This window comes from Coturnix japonica, chromosome 1, assembly GCF_054131305.1.
Source record: "Coturnix japonica strain WE chromosome 1, WE-NBRP24, whole genome shotgun sequence".
Lineage (NCBI taxonomy): Eukaryota > Metazoa > Chordata > Aves > Galliformes > Phasianidae > Coturnix > Coturnix japonica.
In genome coordinates, this window is record NC_140663.1 from 60,898,460 (window position 1) to 60,917,031 (window position 18,572).

General features: G+C 42.5%; 2 protein-coding genes across 7 annotated transcripts in view; both read right to left on the reverse strand.

The window, feature by feature from the left end:
• Window positions 1-3,875, reverse strand: part of GYS2 (glycogen synthase 2) — a 39,678-nt gene extending 35,803 nt beyond the window's left edge. For 2 of the 6 annotated variants that reach the window (XR_001556676.3, XR_014944194.1), the window contains exon 1: window positions 3,286-3,811. Coding sequence is in view for 4 of the 6 variants with exons in the window: in XM_015869186.3 (XP_015724672.1) it covers window positions 3,286-3,406 (121 nt within the window). In the remaining 2 variants the exon portion in view is untranslated. Of the gene's footprint in view, window positions 1-3,285 lie in introns of all 6 variants that reach the window. The other 4 variants (XM_015869186.3, XM_032446171.2, XM_015869179.3 and 1 more) reach the window with 4 other exon arrangements.
• A 7,557-nt stretch (window positions 3,876-11,432) lies between these two features.
• Window positions 11,433-18,366, reverse strand: LDHB (lactate dehydrogenase B). The gene is made up of 8 exons (XM_015869206.2): window positions 18,290-18,366; window positions 17,907-18,038; window positions 16,669-16,786; window positions 16,032-16,205; window positions 13,623-13,796; window positions 13,009-13,126; window positions 12,556-12,679; window positions 11,433-11,785 (listed from the first exon to the last, which is right to left on the reverse strand). The coding sequence occupies exons 2-8, from the start codon at window positions 18,030-18,032 to the stop codon at window positions 11,618-11,620; spliced, it is 1,002 nt and encodes a 333-aa protein (XP_015724692.2). The 5' UTR covers window positions 18,033-18,038; window positions 18,290-18,366; the 3' UTR covers window positions 11,433-11,617.
• Window positions 18,367-18,572: the final 206 nt, after the last annotated feature.

Below are 18,572 nucleotides of genomic sequence, written 5' to 3' on the forward strand. Positions count from 1 at the left end.
CACAAGTTCTACAAAGCTTGCGGCCAATTTGCTCTGTGCTCCCATTCTTACAGTTCTACAAATCTTTGTGTTAAAAGGCAAAAAAAAACCAACACAGCAAACAGTCCTCTTTCGTAACATGCACAGAGATAGGTCCAGAGTTGGTTTTACTGAAGCATGCAGGCCAGGTGAGACGGGGAAGGAAGTGTGAAACAAACTGAGTTTCATGAAGATTACCACCAGATTGTGCAGCTCTGCAGTGTACTGGGGCTTTTGTCTGTCTGCTTTCATCCTTTTCTACCACATAAACACAGTAGATTCACTTGACAGTACAGGACTTGCGTACTTGGAGAGTCAAGGAGAAAATCTTGCATCACAGACTACATTTTTCTCACGTTTGTGATGGAAGACTTTCAATGCAAGATGGTTTCAATGTTGTGCTCGCACTTTAAGCGACAAGTTCCTTTTTGCATTACTTGGGGGTAAGGTGGATGGAGAGTCACACTTTCAGATGAGTTTCTTTTCTAAATTTCTCATTCTCTCTCATATCTTTGCATGCTCCAAACAGATGATGGAAGCAAAGGAGAAAAAGAAGAATAACTGAGATGCTTTCCAGTTCTTACATCAGAAGCTGCCACTCAGTACACACAGCACTGGAACACAGAATGTAAGAAGGAAGAATTGGCAAGTAAAAAACTCTGCTAGTCAGAGCATGTGTTAAATGAACTAGACTTAAAAAAGGGAGGCTCATTCACTGTGCCAGCTGTTGAGAAAGAACTTAAGAGGTTCTGGGAATAATGGATACTTGGATCTCAGAATATTAAGTTCATGCAACTGACACATCCTTTCCTTCTGCTGCATCATAGACCTTAGCATCAACCAGCACCAACTCCTGCTCAAGGAAATGCCACTAAACCCTCTTTCCCAACAGGCAGTTTGGCACATGAAAACCCTCTCACATCCCACAGTCACATACACTCCAATTTGCAGGACCTTTCATCGTCCTCCAGCTCTGAGGGCAAATGTATTTGAGAGGTTCAGAAAACAGTTCATCTGAGCTACTTGCAATGGGTACTGCTTACAAGCAACTAGTGATGAACACAAGGCTTGCATAAAGACCTGAACCCGCTCCTGTAGGCATCAGCAATATTACACTGCTTTAGCTGCATGAATCGACTTCATGCTAATACAGCTTTGCACTGGCAGAAAAGAAATATTAAACCAGCATATTAAATCATCAAATGAGCTTGTAAGGGCAATAAGCCCCGCTTGTGCTTATCTTTCCCTCTATATTAGGAATATAGATAACAACATTAAAACTAAAACACTGAAATATGTAGCAGCATTAAATCTACATGGGGGCAGGTTACTTAGTAAAATGAACAGTTACTCCTTATGCTAAAGGAGGATGAGGAAAATGGTGTGAGCTATTGTATTTCCTAAGCCTGTATATCTTCTGTGAAGACTCTCCCCGTGTTTTGTTGGCTATTCTCTCTCCTTATAAGCACAGCGCCTTAATGTTTTCCAAGAACTGTTTATAAAAAGGTCACCAGGGAATTTCACGGTATGACTTTGACATTCAATTGCATGGAACACACAGAAAACAAAAGCCTTCAGCATCAATAATAGAAAGGCTCACTGAAAAGTAAGCCAAAATAGGCTTATGAAAGATTTTTTTTTTGCCCAAACATTTCCAGTCAGTGTTGGTTGATGGGAATTTTGTACAGAGATCCAGTTTAAATGAAGACACTGCTATGTCTAGCTGAGTCAGCTCCATATGAGTTTGACTACTGGCGCAAATAACAGCACCTTTATTTTAAACTACTTTGAGAAAATGTTCGCTCTATTGTAAATATTAGTTCTCCCATAAAATACTAGACCAATTAATGTGGCCAAATCAACTGACACAGATACAAATGAGATCATTAAAAGCCATATGGATGATTCAGAGTCTCAGCATTTTTCACATACAGACAGATTAATCTAATCCTTTTTTATTTATTCTTAAACATGTGTGATCTCTGTAACCAGTGGGTCCAGATAACACAGAATATGTTTATACCAAAGGGCCCAGAAATATGAATGAGGACACCTGAACTTTCCAGATTTCTGCTGCCATCTGCTTGCTGGTCAGTGGCTTACTTACCATGCACACTGCAAAAGTAAATGCTGCATGCCCCAAGTTCTGACAGTAGAAAACTACCCCGAAAAACTTGACTAAAACTACTGAAAAATAAGCCCACAGGGATTTCAAGTGTAAAAGCTGCTCTGTACTACCTCTGTGTATTGATCCACCTTGCCAATTAAAACAGTAATTCAGAGCAGACTAAATACTATCACAGAATATTAATTCCAGTTCCACCACAGTGATAGACTCTAGCATTGCCTGCTCCTCTCACACACAATTCCCCGTTAGGGTTAAAATCTTAACAGATTACAGATCCTCTCTTCTGCCTAATCTCTTTATTTATCTGCCAGGACAATAACGCATAGGTCAATCATTTACTCATACTAACTCAATTCTACGGCAAAAACAGAGTCTGTCCTCCCTTGATGAACTGCACTCAGACAAAATTATTCTGTTCTACGATACTGTGACTCCACTCTATGAAAGGGGTATATTTTGTTGAAGGAATTACTAATGGAGGCAGAAAGATCTCTGCATAACAAGTAGCATACACTTTGTGTGTAACACTGCGTGCGATGAGCAGATTTTGAATCTGTACACGTGTGCAAGGCATGAAGTCCCTGTCTGGCACTACCTGTGTTTGCAAAAGCCAGTCCAAAAGGGTTTCAGCTGGTGTAAAGATTGCTGGTCATTGACGTCTGTTTTTGTTCAGCGGTTTCAATGCAACTACGTCTGTTTGTGACTATTTCAAATTGGGCCTCTTTTCCACACTGCTATGGAAGGAGAAACTACCAATTTCTCTGGTGTCTGTTTTATGGCCTATTTTCATGTGTTATATCCCCAAGTGAATTTGCAAAGAAGATAAAATGTAAATATGTACAAAGGAACATCTGTATATTCCTTCATATGCACACCTGGACATAACATTTAGATGTTATGGTGGTGCTGGTGGTGAATGGCATGCAGACAAATACATACCCTGACACTACTATGCTAATTCCATGCAAGAACATGCAGATGCAGCCCACACGCAACCAGCACAAACACGGATGCCACATTTAAGCACGCATCCAGCTTTTGTCCGGTCTCCCTTTAATGCCCCTCATGCTCACGTCCCACACTCCTCCTCCTCCCCACAAAAACAGCAGTGCTGACTCTTATATGAGTGTTATACAAACCTTTGTTGGTAACTTCCCAAGAAACTTCAAAGAGCAACAAGTCCTCCACTGGCAGGTCTTCATCTTCCCACTGAGGAAGCCCATTCAGAGAGGTCATGGACAGTGATCTCGCCAGTGGCATTTTCTTCAGCCCCTAAATGCTCACAACGCAGGTCACAACAGTTGTACTCAAATGTCCAGTTAATGCGGCAGTTCTCTGCAGTTCTTCTTGGAGTGGTCTGCCGGTGCACTGGGTTTGGAGGAGAAAATTTACTCAGATAGCTGGCAGCTAATGGGTTTAAACTGTCTGACCACCAGCATTAAATTGGCTCAGTGAAATCCTCAGGGCTTGAGAAGCAGCTGCTTGCAGAGGTAAGAATTTTAAAAAGACTGACCTGAGGAAGGTCTTCACTTTGGGGCCAGGCCTTTCTTCTGTCCCTAAAGGGAGGTAAAACTTGGTTTTAAGCTCCCTACTAACAACTTTCAGTATCTTCCTCTTCAGGGACAACTGAAACTCACCAGCTGTAAATCCAGCACGGCCCTGAGCAAACTCCAGGAAAGAGGACACTCTGAGTTCACCACCTGATCTGAGTCCAGCCCCCAAGTCCTCCCCTGCCTGTCACCACTCATGGACTTTTCTCTATCCACTGGCCATTAGGGCAAGCAGACTATTTCTACATGATGTCTCTTAGATTACTTGCCAGGTTAAGCGCTGTTACCTATTCTTGTTCAGTCCATCAGTCCAAAAGCACTAATTTGCCTCACACCCTTTTTCCACAGTTAATTCCAGCTGCATTCCCAAAGCTCTGGGCAAGCTGTTGATTTCATTCTGATCTAGAGCAAACCTGCATCTCTGAGAGTTTTTACAAACAGATGTACAGTTGCTCTATTTACATACTTTTAGTTGCACTCCCTGCAGGTCTTGTCCCCTATTTTCCACCTGGTTTCTTTTTCTCTGGCCTCTGGTCCCAGGGAAAAAATACACCCATCTTGCTGCAGCACAAGATACTTCAAACAGTGCACACATCTGCAGAGCTTACAGCTTAAGACTCTCCAAGACCCACCGAGCAGCTGCCTACTCTGAAGATACTTACATGCTTATGCTGAGAACCTAGTCCCTCTGGGATAACTGTCAACTGAACCAGATTCTGAGATTAGAGAGGAACTTGCCCAAAATCCAGAGTTCAGCACTGACCAGATCTCTGGGTAAGCTCCAGGGGATCACTAGCTGTATGGAGGGCAATGGCTGGCGTGGACTTCATAGCAGCACAGATGGACAGAGCAAGTCTGAGGCAACTGGTTTAGAAGATAGGCTGCCCATCTGTATAAAAGTAAGACAACTATGACTTCCTTCTCTTTACTATATAGGAACCAGTAATAAATAACCCTATTTAGATAACTGCATGGATTTGACAGCTTCCTGTAAAATAGAAATGTGAGGGATGCTGTAAACCAGTAAACATTTGAACTGTGGGAGAGCTTAAGGCCCACACAGGCCAATGTTGTCACAGCATAATCCTTTATTCTTCTCTTGCTTACCACTATGCTACCACTAGTCTGTGAGAATGGAGGTGTACACAACAGCACGTAGGCAATGTAGTACTGTAGTACTGAGGCTCACAGCCTCACCAACGCCATTCCAGGTGACAAGCCAGGAGGGCAACACCAACCCAGCCCACAAACCCATCCTAACCGCAGAGCCCTGCTCCACCCCAAAAGCAGGCCTCCTCTCACAACGCAAGTCCCGCTTGTTCATCACTAGGGCATGCCTGCCTGCCAATGGCCGCCGATAGCCCGAGGTGGGGGTCGCCATGTTAGGGCGCAACATTAGTTGGCAATGGGATAGAAAGGATACAGACTGGTGCCAGAGGATTCATCAGCTCACAGAGTATCACAGAATTGCAGGGGCTGGAAGGGATCTGTAGGGATCATCAAGTCCAACTCCCTGCTAAAGCAGATCCCTACAGCAGATTGCACAGGAGGACATCCAGGCAGGTTTTGAATATCTCTAGAGACTCCACCTCCTCTCTGGGCAGCCTGTGCTCCATAACCTGCACAGTAAAGAAGTTCTTTAATGCCAGTACCTGTGATCCTACAGAAAAACAAACAAACAAAACCCAGCTCCCAAGAAGAAAGATTACATTCTGTCAGCAAGAATGGGCATATGCGTACAGCATATGCAGTGGAGGGCAGCCTCCAAGAGCAGAAAGGAACAAAGTCACTCCATATCCTCATTGCAAAGTGCATCGAGAGGCAAGCAGTGAAAAGGGGACAGTGCTAGCACTAGAAGAATGTGCCCCTTTTTGTTGTAGAGATAGGATGTCACTAAGCATATAATGGCTAGGGCTGGAAAAGACCTTAAACCCCACCTGGTTCCAATCCCCAGCTGTGCGTAGGATTGTCACCGACGAGATCAGGCTATCCCAGGGCCCTGTCTGACCTGGCTCTGAACACTTCCATGGATGGTGCACCTACAGCTTCTCTGGGCAGCCTGTGCCACTGCCTCACCACCCTCCGTGAAAAACTTTCCCTTGACATCTAGTCTAAATTTCCCCTCCTTTAGTTTATAAACATTTCCCCTTATGCTATCAATATTCAACCCTGTAAAAAGTTTATTACCCTCCTGTTTATTATCTCCCTCTAAAGACTGCAAGGCTGTAATGAGGCCTCTCTGAAGCCCTCTCTTCTCCAGACTCAACAAGCCCATCTTTCTCAGCCTATCTTCATAGGAGAGGTGCTCCAGCCTTGTGATCATTTTCCTGATCCTCCTCTGGAGTCTTTTCAAAAGCTCCACATCTTTCCTATATTGGGAGATACAATACTCCAGATAGGGCGTCATGAAGGCAGAGAGGGGCAGCCCCCTCCCTTTCCCTGCTAGCCAACCCTCCTCTAATGTAACCCAGCATACCGTTGTACTGCTGGGCTGCAAGCGCACCCTGCTGGCTTATGTTAGCTTTTTCATCTACCAGGACTCCTAAGTCCTCAGCAGGGCTACCCTCAAGAAGTTGTTCTCCCGTGGTCTGCACGTGTATCTAGGCCTGTACTGCCCTGACGCAAGTGCAATACTTGTAGAATACTTGTATAATTTTTTTCTTCTTTTGTAATATAAAAGAAAGGCCATCTGCTGAATTGGGAACATGGAAACCTACACAAAATAATAGTTCATAAAAATACTTTCCACAAAAGTGAAGTCCAGTCTTTATGTTCCCATATTATTGTTGTCACCAAAGTACATCTCTGCTTACTTCGATCTGACTCCTTCTGTTTGGAACCCCTCAGTCTGTCCAGTAGAACCACCTCAAGGAAGTTGGAAAACCAACTTCAGCCTCTCTGGCTGTGAAAAACAGCACGTTGGGAAAGAAGCAGTCAATATTGTTTATTGACTGAGTTTATAACCTGCACTTGGGTCAGCTGTAGGAATAAATAAGATACAGATATTTAAAATGTTCATAAGCATAGGGTTAAATTGTACAGGTTTGTAGCATTAGTTATGTGCACTCTGGAAATTGAACAGTAGGTGGCACTGATGGTATTAACAGTTCTCCAACGTCTACTGGGTTTTGCTTTTGACAAAAGGCTGTTTAATCCTTCTGATTAATCTTTGTTCACGACAAATCTCAGTTTTATAAACACTGTGGAAACAGAATCATAGTGCAGTCAGCAAAATGAGGGATCTTTGTCTGGAAGAAAAGCCCCCGCCTCAGGCTTAGGTGCACAGGAAAGAAGGGTAAAGAAGAGCAATGATAGGATATTTAAAAAGAGAGCTCTCTACTATACAGGGTGTTGTGCTCCCATCTAGGATGCAAACTCATGGACAAAGACACAACCACTTTCACAGAAGTACAAACACAGCTCAGAGGAGTTCTAAAATTCTCACTCTTTTATCCTGTGTGACATTGAAAGAATAGTTATCAGAGCGAACAGCTCAGTTTCACACAGCTTATCTGCATCTTCTCAAACAGGCAGGAGTGCATTATTTTACTTCTCTGTCTGCAAACAATGTCTTGCCCAGCCTTCTGCGCTTTGAAAGACTGTTCTGCAAACTCAGAGATGTGGTGCTGAAAGAGGCCTTCTCATTCACTCTGCTATAGCACAGTAAGGACTTAATCAGGAAAAAATAATAAAAAATGGGCTGTCCTGTGATCAAAATTAAGATACTTGCCGAAATTTAACCACATTCAATGAATTTGATTAATTCAATTCATGAACATAATTTTTTTTCAGTGGAATATAGGCACTACCTATGAGTACAGCCTTCTTTTATGTCCCTTTAAGATCCATACTATTGACTTTTAATCCCTCTGGTGCATATCCAAAGACTTATAGAATCAATCATAGAATCACCAAGGTTGGAAAAGACCTAAAAGATCACCCAGTCCAGTCCAGACTTGTTTCTGTTTATTCTTCTTTTATCTTTCAAACAAAACAAAACACAAACAGAGCATTCAGAACCAGCTCAGTACAGAAGTCATTTAAAAAAATACTTATTTCCTTCTAATGCAAAACCATCCAGCACTGAAAAAAAACAACTCAGTATAATGAATAGAAGCTCAACAACAAATAGTCTCCCGGACCGATCTTCAGTCTGAGAGTATCAGGGACTGCTCTACTGTCATATGTGGGTAGGAGAATGAGTTTGATGTAATTCTAAGGTGTCCGTGCAATCCCAGTGACACCGCTGGAGATGGCTGAATGAACAGAGGCTTAGGCAATCATAGCATCTCTGTCTGTCTGAAATGTGGAACCGGCAGCACAGATAGAAACTGTACCTCAGAAGAAAATGTCTTATTTATTCCCTTTGCATTTTCATTTAGTACATCCCACTAAGCAAGAAATACAAATATTACCTTCCGGAAATTCCTGCTGATAGGTATCCACCTGCACTTTGTTTCAACAGATTTTCTGGATTATTTTTGCCTCAGATGTCGAGTGTGTAAACACAACTAAGTAGGGTTTGAAGAGCTCTTAAAGAGGAGAGCATAAGGGAGAAAATATTTGCAGAGAAATCGTAGTTTGCACATCCATTACCTGGGCCAGATTGTGCATTGTTGCTCATGTTTGCAGGTAAATCACTCATTTCAGACACTGAACAAATCCAGGCCTCGTGAGTCTGACCTCTCCAGTAGACCATCTAAGTTAATGATTTGCACAGCTCTTGTGCTTGCACAGAATAATGACTCACAAAGCAATGGCATGTCAGGAAATTGCTTCGACAAATGAAGTACACCACTGTGGTGGGTGTGGGTTTTAGAAAGACCCCAGCTATTGTAATCTCTGAGAAGCTTTGAAAGTTTTCACTTACTTAAGGTTGTGCTCAGAGATGTGAATTAGAGGAGATCTACTCATAGATAAAGTAATGCCAAAAATTAGACATTGCCCTGAGACGCCTTGTTATGCTATGGCAGCGTGTCATTGTAGACCACAATATAAGGATGGGGCTTTTCAGTATTCTGTGGCTCCTAATCACACAGACACTACTGAAAGTCCTGTAGCTACATATCACTGAGAATTGTGCAACAGAACTGTAATGATTTATTTCTGCAAACTGAAGAAAGTAGCATTTAGTTACAGCAAAAAGCTGATGTGTATAAACACAGTGAGAGCAGCAATTTGATGAGTAACCGAGGACACAAGTCACCTACTTATCACAAAACACAATTCTAAGTTAGATTCTATGCAAGTCATGTAAACACTACCAGTCTAGCTAAACACATATGTAGAATCGTTCCATCACTCTATACCTATCTGTATGTTCTGTTGAACATCATTCCACCGTTTAATCCTGCTTCCAACTCCCTGACCCATTTTTGTCCTCTGACTAAGTAGAGGAGAAACTAATGGAACACTGTGGGTTAGCTCAGAACAAGCCCACCTCTTGCTTAGGTGATGGCTGATTACTGCAGACATCACTGATGTTATACTAACCTTGCACAGTTTCTTGCAATGCAGACTTCTTATAAATAAACAAAGGATGCGAAGGATATCCAAGTAACAGAAACCAATAGTTTGCTGTTTGCACATATGAAGAAGCTATTGTACAACAGCTGCAGTGAAGATACAATATTGACAAGACTCCTATCAAAAAATAATTGCAGTATAGTTAATGTTTGCACTGTCATTTACCTCAAAGGTTTGGATGTGCAGATAGAAAATTCAAGTTCTTTCTTCTTAGCATTTGTTTTATTTGTAAAGCTATGTTACAAATACAGTGGTAATAAGCATATATTCAAGGTTAAGTGTAACATGGAAGGCCATGTTCTGGTCTTCTGGTACCACCACGCCAGTAATATCCCTCCTCTCTCCATTTTACATTGGTATTTCCTCATCTCTTGTCTGACGTTTGCAGAGCAGTCAGACTGACTTTCTGTTCTGTACTCTGTTACTATAAACCTGCAAATATAAGGGGCCTAGGTCCTTACAGCAATGAAAACAACCTTACTGCTCTTACCTCACGTGAGTCAAGCAAGTTGTCCTCAGTGCTTCCTGAAGTGTTCTGCTGTGCTTCCGCACACTGTTTTTTCCTGCTTACTTCGACATAAAGTCCAACAGCATCATGATGTTTTCTCTTAGTCCAAGGTATCCCTTGATACATAGGGAATGTGTTTAAAGACCTGCATTGCCCTTCACAGGATAAAATGAGCAAAGTTCATGTATCTCTAGGGCTGTAAAAGCAAAACATAGACAAGATAAGCGGGAGTCTACTCTGTTCAAAACCCACAAGCATCTATTAGGTGAAAACTAAGGCAGTATGGTCATCTTGCAGACTGATATTTCCTCATTCTTTCAGTTACCTCTGTCCTTTATATGCAGCCACTCTATTTTGTCACAGACTGCACCTTTTCGTGATGGGGACAGTCTTTAGCTCTCTGTCTATTTAAAGACAAGGCACAAAAGATGTCATGTTAATGTTGAATTTATGATCACTAAAAAAAAAACACCCAATCTGTGGATATAGAGGGAATTGAAGGAGCAGTTGACAGACATTGGGGTGACAACAGCTTCCAGCTCAAGCAGTGATTCCTGTGTTAATTTCAAGGCATCACAACCCAAGATATCAGTTTGCTGATCACAGAACACAAAGACCCTGCTCTTTGATGAGTGATTTTTCATTTAGGCATTAAAGGATCACCAAGCAATCAAAAGTGTAACCTTGACTCCCACTTCAAAAACTAAAGAGGAAAGAAGAGTAAGGGAAGACCTTCCCCATCATACATTTACAAAACTCTCAGTGCCAGAGGACAGAGTCCAACATCACACATAAAACATAATGGTTGAACACTCACAACTGCCTCCCAAGCCTCAAACATGCAATTTAGTATTAAGCCTGTTTTATCTCTTTCTGCCCTGGCACTCAAAAGGGCCAAATGGACAGCACAACACAGCTAACCAGCCAAGAGAAGGGATTGTCCAGCTCTGCATGGAGTGCAGCCTCACCTCAAGTCTCGTGTGTAGTTTTCAGTGCCACAATTTAAGGACATAACATTTGTGTCCAAAGGAGAGATATGAAGGTTGTGAAGCACACAGAGGAAAGACATGAGTTCCCCTGGTTTGTTCAGCACAGAGAGGCCTCTTGATGGCCTACATATTTCTCATGAGGGGAGCAGTGAAGCAGGCATTGATCTCCTCTCTGGCAACAGCAGCAAGGGAATAGTGAGGAATTGCATCAGGGGGTGTCCTCCATTTTCTAAGTCCCTACACCATCCATTTTTGAGATATTAACACTGGTCAGAGCAAAAGCAAATGGTGTCACATCAGTCACAGCAACTTACTCTTTTCATTATTTTATAGTTGGTCTCTGCTATGTAGAGCAGAAAGCATCAACTTGGGCAATAAAACTTCAGGATATTTGCGGAAACATTTTTCATAGCAGGTTTCCAGGTCTACATATCAATTTATTTTATGCAACAGTAAAAATATCAGGAAAGTTTTTAATTCCCAGACACTTAAGTCAGCATCTGGATTTCAAGTTACCAACTGTACAGAAATGGCTTCCAATAAGATTGTGTTACTGCAGTCCCTTCACAGGTAATCATTACATTTCTGCTAACCTTATGTTAGAAAACACATGCGTCTACACTATTGTGTAGGAGGTGGCAGATATTAATGGCGAACACTACGGCCAGAGTAAGCTGCAAATACCAGAAATAAGTCACTAGGACAGCAAAACATGCCTGAAGGTTGCTTTATTTGTTCATGAGGTCTGTGCGTTACAGCAAGCTTATGTTTAGCTATTGTGGACAGAAGCTCAGCCTGGAAGAGCATTAAACGTTAACCACAGAGATGTATAGTGAGTAGAGTGCCCACATTTGTATACAACATGCTGTTTTTCTATTGCTGCAATCTAACATTTGAGTTACAGATCTTTAATATCTTTCTGGATGTTCCACAATGTGTCTGCACTCTTCTTCAGTTGAGCCACTTCATCATCCTTCAGCTTTTGGTTGATGACACTTGTCAGTCCAGAGGCACCCAGGACACAAGGCAGGCTCAGGAAGACATCATTCTCAATGCCATACATGCCCTGTCACAAACAAAAGAGATTACATCAATGATGGGAATCCATAACTTTCAGAGATGCTTTTGATTTACACAGCAGGAAGCCTTCTGATGTCAGATCTTAAGACTATTACTTTGCAGCCTGCAGACAATTTTCAGTCTACGTATTTGAAAATAAAACAGAGTTGGCTTAAAACAAATGGCAATAATAAAATTGATTATTTCATAAATTCTAACTCCAAAAGTCCCATTTATAAATGGGACATTTATAAATCTATCAAGTAGGCCGACAAAACTCTAAAGCTGTAGGATTAGAGCAGGTAGAAGTGGCAGGTCTTTTTTCTGACTATAGGGGGAGCTGTAAAACCAGCTGACTGTTCATGCTCTAGTAGAGATTCAGCTGACACAAGACTAGATACAAATAGATAAAAAACACCCACACTGCCCCAGCACCTTAGCTAGGGAATGTTTCATGGAAACACATTTTGGCCTCCACAAAGTTATCCTTTTTCTTTCTTGCACTGAAAACTTCTTTTAACGATGGCAAACTTCACACAGGGGTAACACAACACTGGGCAGTATTTGCTTACCCTTCTTACAAGTATGGAACTAAGAGAACTAAGAAGTCAGGAGAGAAAACTACAAGAAGAAGCTCCCTTTGTAATGTCTGAAATTCAGAGTGATTTAGAAAAAACAACCAAAGCTTCCTTTGTTCACCACCTTGCTAACTGAGACTGTTCAGTTTTCCCACAACAAAATCTGTGCTAGAGCACCCAATTAAACAACATTTCTTACCTTTACCATTGTTGACACAGGATGAACTCGGCACATGTTTTTCAGAATTGTCTCACAAAGGTCAGCAACACTAAGGCCAATGGCCCAGTTTGTATACCCCTTGAGTTTGATGACCTCATAGGCACTAAGGAAACATTGAAATACACTCACATTAGTTAAGGAGCGTTCAAAGTATACTGAAGATAAAGTCTTAGATAAGCAAATACTCCCCATCAAAAAAGCAAAAGAAAACATCCTCCTATGACAGACAAAAAATTAGCTTCCCCACATGAACAATTCTTTTAGTAAAAAATAGAAAGCCAGGTACAACTGAACAAATTCTTTAAATCAGTGGAACAGTGATTTAAACTGTCATTCTGAATACATGAAGGCTGAGATGGAAAGGAGATGTAGCATGCAAAAAAGCCATCTCCATCATTACATGCATCCACATTATTCTTTAACTCACCGTACCTATCAACAACCTGCTTGTGGACTTGCTTCCAGTTCTCGCTGTCTTTGTCAGTTCCCATGGCAGGATTCAGCTCCTGAAGAGAAACACCTGCCACATTAACTCCGCTCCAAACAGCCACTGCAACAGAGAGAGAGAGAGTATAAGCTTCACAGCATTTAGCAACACCACCTTCTCTTGGCCAAGCTAGGATAAACATAATAAATAAATAAATAAAACCATGAAATCAAAGAAGCTTCTCTTAAAGCTTCTATTGAAATAGCATGGAGAAAATTCACAAAGTAAAGGGATTTAGGTTTACTTCGATCTGGATTGCTGGCCTTTTAGACTGGTTGCAACAATCCCACTTAGTGATGTAGTAATAACATTAATGCAGCTTTCAGTGGAGAGCCTTGCTACAGATTATAGATGAAAAAGAAAAAACAAAACAGGACAAAAAAAAAAAAACAACAGTAGCAGGATTTCCTGAACTTAAGTCTCAACTTACTTTAAAGACAACAAAGGGCTGCTAGCCACTCAAGCCCAGCTATATCTGTACAGGATTTTTAACACATGCAGCTTCATCCTCTAGTACTGTGTTGTTTAATCAAACAAAGTCTTCCAAAGTGCTCCTTACCGCTAGAATCACCATGTTCTCCTAAAACCCAGCCGTGGCAGCTGCTTGGGTGGATACCAAGTCTCTCAGCCATCAGGTAGCGGAATCTAGCTGAGTCTAGATTGCAGCCACTTCCAATCACACGGTTCTTTGGCAGGCCGCTCAGCTTCCATGTGACATAGGTTAATATATCCACTAAAAAAGAAGAACACGCACAGTAAGTTAAACCAATCGTGTACACCAGAAATAACGCACCAAGTATTTGCTGCAAGTGGTAGAGCAATCAGGAACTCAAAACATAAGTGAGCTCACTGGTCACTGTATTTTAGGACTGTCTATTTACAGGACTAAGGTGAATAAACTACAGGAATCTTAAGACCCACCTAGCTACCTTTCAGAAAACCCGAGGAAAGCCTTTGGAGATCAGTATCCTGCCAGCTACAACTGAGCCCCTCAAAGCATCCAGAATTAGGATTGAAATTTTGCTCTGGCTAAAATAGTCGAGCTATTTCCCCAAGTAACTTCATCTTCCACTTCTTCACAAGAAACAGCAAAGCAACTCACAGTGGGGAAAAAAGAAAAAGAATCTTTACATGTACATAATCCTACTCCAGGTTCACTTCTTGAACATATCTGTTCACTACACAGTTTTTGCAGTGGTTACTTCCGTAGCACAGAAAGCTAAATGAGCTCTGTGCTTTGGCCACATGTGGCTCTAAAAATAGATTTAGAGAAAAACAAGCCAATTAAGGCTGAGGCAGACTGAAAGAAAACTCAAATCCATAACTGCAAAGAAGAATAATAATCAAGCCACACCACTGAATGCTGACTCCAAAACTCCCGGAGGAAAACCAGTTCTCTAAAGAGAATGTATTTATATAGAAATATAAGATATATAGAGACTTGCTTGGGCACCAAACGCATGCAGTCTCAGTGCAGTTTGCATCTTCATGTTACAAGAAGCATTCCCATTAGGCATTACCTCGCTACAGCTACAACTGGTGGAGCTCCTGCCAGGGCCATCTGTGTGCAGACTACAGAGCACCGGCCTCTCAAACAGCTGCATTCCCCCTGGACACATCCAAACTTTGGGGCACAGTTCTATCTCACTACTTGCCAACAATACAGTTTTCTGCACAGGAGAGAATGTGGGCAGTGCAACCTGAGTTAAAGCTCAGACAGATCTGGGCAAGTCAAACCAGGAAGGACACAAAGGTCACACCAGCACACAGCTAATGGACATTACTCTGATACCTGACATGCCTGAAGTCCTTTCTAAGAGGCTTACAATAGCTCCACTATGTAAAAACAGTGAACACAGGGATTCCGCAGATTCTTAAAGAAAAAAAAAGCATAAGTAATTCTGGAAAAAAAGCAACATGCTCAGCTGACTCACACAGCTGTTCTACTGGAAAGAAGTCTGTAGTTTGAATTCAGTCTTGCTAGAACAAGAACAATTTGATCTGTGATTTCATTTTTAGATAAGCCTAAAATTGCCATATTATTGTACTTGCACAGAGATCACTTGCTCAGTACACCAGCACTCAATAGTACAACTTGTACACCAGCTAATTATTCAAACAGCAGCTGAGTTACCAGTTCTACATGCACTGTCTTAACTGTGAAGGTACTTTAAAAGTGGTGTCACCTCATTGCCAGGGCTCTGCAGCAACTGCTTTACTCTGGTACTGAACCAAAGAAAAAACACCCTACAGAGACTTCCTACAAACTATACTGGAGTTTATACCCCTTCCTCTTCCTCTTATTTACTGAATATATGGCTACAGCTGTCTGAAGAATGGTCATATCCAGTCTTATCCTATCCCTTGATAGGACAATGGGGAATGATTTCAAATTGAGACAGGTGAGGTTTAGGTTACATATTAGGAGTTAGGTTTTCACACAGAGGGTGGTGACGCATTGGAACAGGTTGCCCAAGGAGGCTGTGGATGCCCCATCCCTGGAGGCATTCAAGGCCAGGCTGGATGTGGCTCTGGGCAGCCTGGTCTGGTGGTTGGTGACCCTGCACACAGTAGGCAGGTTGAAACTGGATGATCATTGTGGTCCTTTTCAACCCAGGCCATTCTATGGCAAGCCCCAGTCAAAACGTTTGATTTACACGCTATGTACAAGCAGGTATCTTCCCATCATTCAAACCTGTTGATCTAGAAATTTAAAGCAACCTTCTGCTTAAGCCAAAGTAGGTAAGAACCAAAGTATTTATCATTAGGAATACTTTAAAATGAAAACCATGAAGAGTCCTGAATAAATATCTAATTCCTAGTGCTCTTATATTTTTACCGTTAACAACTACATAGCAGATGTCCAAATAAAGAAATTTCATACTGGAAATAGTATTGGAGAAGATTAATGAAGCATCACTAATATTCTAAGAACAAAAAGCACGGGTGTTCTAGAGATCTGTTTTACCTGGGTTGGAAACCACAAGGATGATGCAATTGGGGCTGTATTTCACAACCTGAGGAATGATGAATTTGAAGACGTTCACATTCCTCTGAACCAGATTGAGACGACTCTCCCCCTCTTGCTGACGAACACCTGCAGTTACTATGACAATCTTGGAGTTGGCTGTGACAGCATAATCTACAAGTATGGATGGAGGAAAAGACTGTTAAATATGTTTATCAGCAATTTCAGCAGTATCATTTTCATACAGGTATTTTGAGTAGCCTCTGTACTGTATCAACATACAAGCCCAAACGTAAGACACAGTCCTGATGTACCAGCACATAGATATCAATTACATTCAACTTCCCCATCCAAATGTCATCTGTACAGTAAGAAAAGTATTTGTTCTATATTACAGAATTACTAGTATTCCATTAAAATCAATTTTAACTGTTGCCCAAAATAGTAAAGTGACCATTAAGAGACACAAGAAAGCTTTGATTAAGGGTCACTCCTGATTGGAATTATAAGAGACTAAAATCTCACCCCAATTCATGAATTTAAATCTTCTCATGCCAAACCCTGAGGGTTCTGATTACCTGAGCAACACACTACTGTTAAGCTCACAGAATATTGTTATAAAGAATCTGAAGTTCACCTTTGTCCGCCACAATCTTGTGCGTCTGAAGGAACAAGCTCCCATGCTGTAGATCCATCATTTCTCCTTTCAGTTTGTCTTCCACAACATCAACCAAAGCAAGCTCATCACACAGACCCTGAAGAAATGATTAAATTTAAGGAAGTTAGTCTGTTATTATCTGTTAACTCACATTTAGAAGTTGCTTCTTCAGCTATACTGCTTTCTAAATTAACACATTTAAACATACACGCTTGTTGTCAAGCCAAGTAAGTTGGGAGATAACATTATATGGTCTCAAAATAGCAAGATGGTGAAACATGGATAGAAGATGCTCTTGCTTTAACACGGAGCACTGCCACCTTCTGATGGAAGCGTTAACAACCCTTGTAAACTGTACGTTAAAGTTTCATCATTCATTAGGTTACACTGATGACCAAATTAGTTTTCCCTAAGTATCTACATCTGATGGTACTCATTAGGCCATTTCTACGCCATTGAAAGCATTATCTTAAAACTCCTCTTTAGTTTATATAGACGGGTAACACTCGTTTCGCATGGAAATACTGGCATCAACTAAGCTACCTTAAACATGCAACAATATGCACTGTTTTCATTTGGAAAAAAAAAAACATTTAACAGCAAATATATTTAAGTTTTTCACTTCAGATATAAAAAAAATTGTGTTGGCCTGCTGCTTTTGTGCAAACTGTTTACATTTAGAACAGTTAATCGGTCACAGGACCAAAACAGCACGGCAACATCAGTGACTTGTTTCTGAGAGCTAAAAATAACCAGTGTGGAACTGTAGCGTCACTGAAGCCTATGTGTGAAATACCACAAGTAAACTCAGAATTAGCATTAGGACCCAAAGGTGTACCAATACTAACACATTTCCAGGACCTTCAGAGATGAGACAGTACGGCATAGTCACACAAGAATAAAAATCACCAAGATATCGTTCTGTTTCCTACCCCATCCTTCACACTGGTCTCTGGTCAGCCCGCATTCTTTGTGGGAGAAAGAGCTCCGCTAGGCAGACTCCCAGCTTTGATACGGAAAACTCTTAATCAACTCGTAAGAAAAAAAGAGGAATTTGGGAATGCCCTCAGAGCATTTTCGCAACTAAATAATAACTCTTTAGGGCCAGTTGAACCTGATGGGACGAAGCGAAGGTGACCCCCACATCCATCCCGACCCTCCCCCCCTCCACCATGTGCTCAAACACGAGTTGCCGCAGCGCCGCCCGGCGGCCGTACCTTGCAGAGGATGCTGATGGCAGACGCCAATCCCACCTGCCCGACCCCCACCACGGTGATCTTGTTGTTGGGAACCTTGCTCTCCGCGCCCACGGGGGTGATGAGCTTCTCCTTCAGGGTCGCCATGACGTACTACGAGAAGGGACGATAGGATGTTCGGTTTAACGGGGCCGCTTTCCAACGGCCGCCCGCGCGTCCAGCCCGTTACCGCTCGCCCCGCCGGGCTCGGGGCCGCTGCGGCAGCACGTAACGCAACGCCCACCCGCGAGCACAGCCCCGAGCCCCCGGAGCACGAGCAGCCCACCGCCCAGCCGCGGGGAGACCAAACCGCCGCCAACGCCTTCTCTCCGCTGCGGAGAGAGCCTCGCTGTCCCGCTACCCACCGGTTCGGTGTGGAGAAAGGAGAATCGGGAACAGTGCCGGGACTGTGGCGGGGCTCGGGAAATCTGCGCTCCGCAGCGGAAGGGGCGGGCTGGGCTGAGTGCACGAACCCCCTCACCGCACCCTCGGGGCGGGCACAGAGTCAATGGGAGGCGGTGGCTGCGCCGTTCAATCCGCATTGAGGATGGAAGCTCGGTTGTGACGCCGCTCTGTTCTTCTCCTCCCCCCCCATCCCCCGCCAATTCCTTTGCAAAGATGTTCTGTGGTCAGGGTGGAGGCCCCTTT

What these genes read in the sequence shown, in the direction of transcription:
- LDHB (XM_015869206.2), bottom strand. Translation starts at nt 18,032, where the DNA reads ATGGCGACCCTGAAGGAGAAGCTCATCACCCCCGTGGGCGCGGAGAGC. An exon ending in CCTTGTGGTTTCCAACCCAG is followed by an intron (nt 13,797 to 16,031) that starts GTAAAACAGATC and finishes CTTCTTTTTTAG; the next exon opens with TGGATATATTAACCTATGTC. An exon ending in CTGTGTCAACAATGGTAAAG is followed by an intron (nt 11,786 to 12,555) that starts GTAAGAAATGTT and finishes TGTTTGTGACAG; the next exon opens with GGCATGTATGGCATTGAGAA.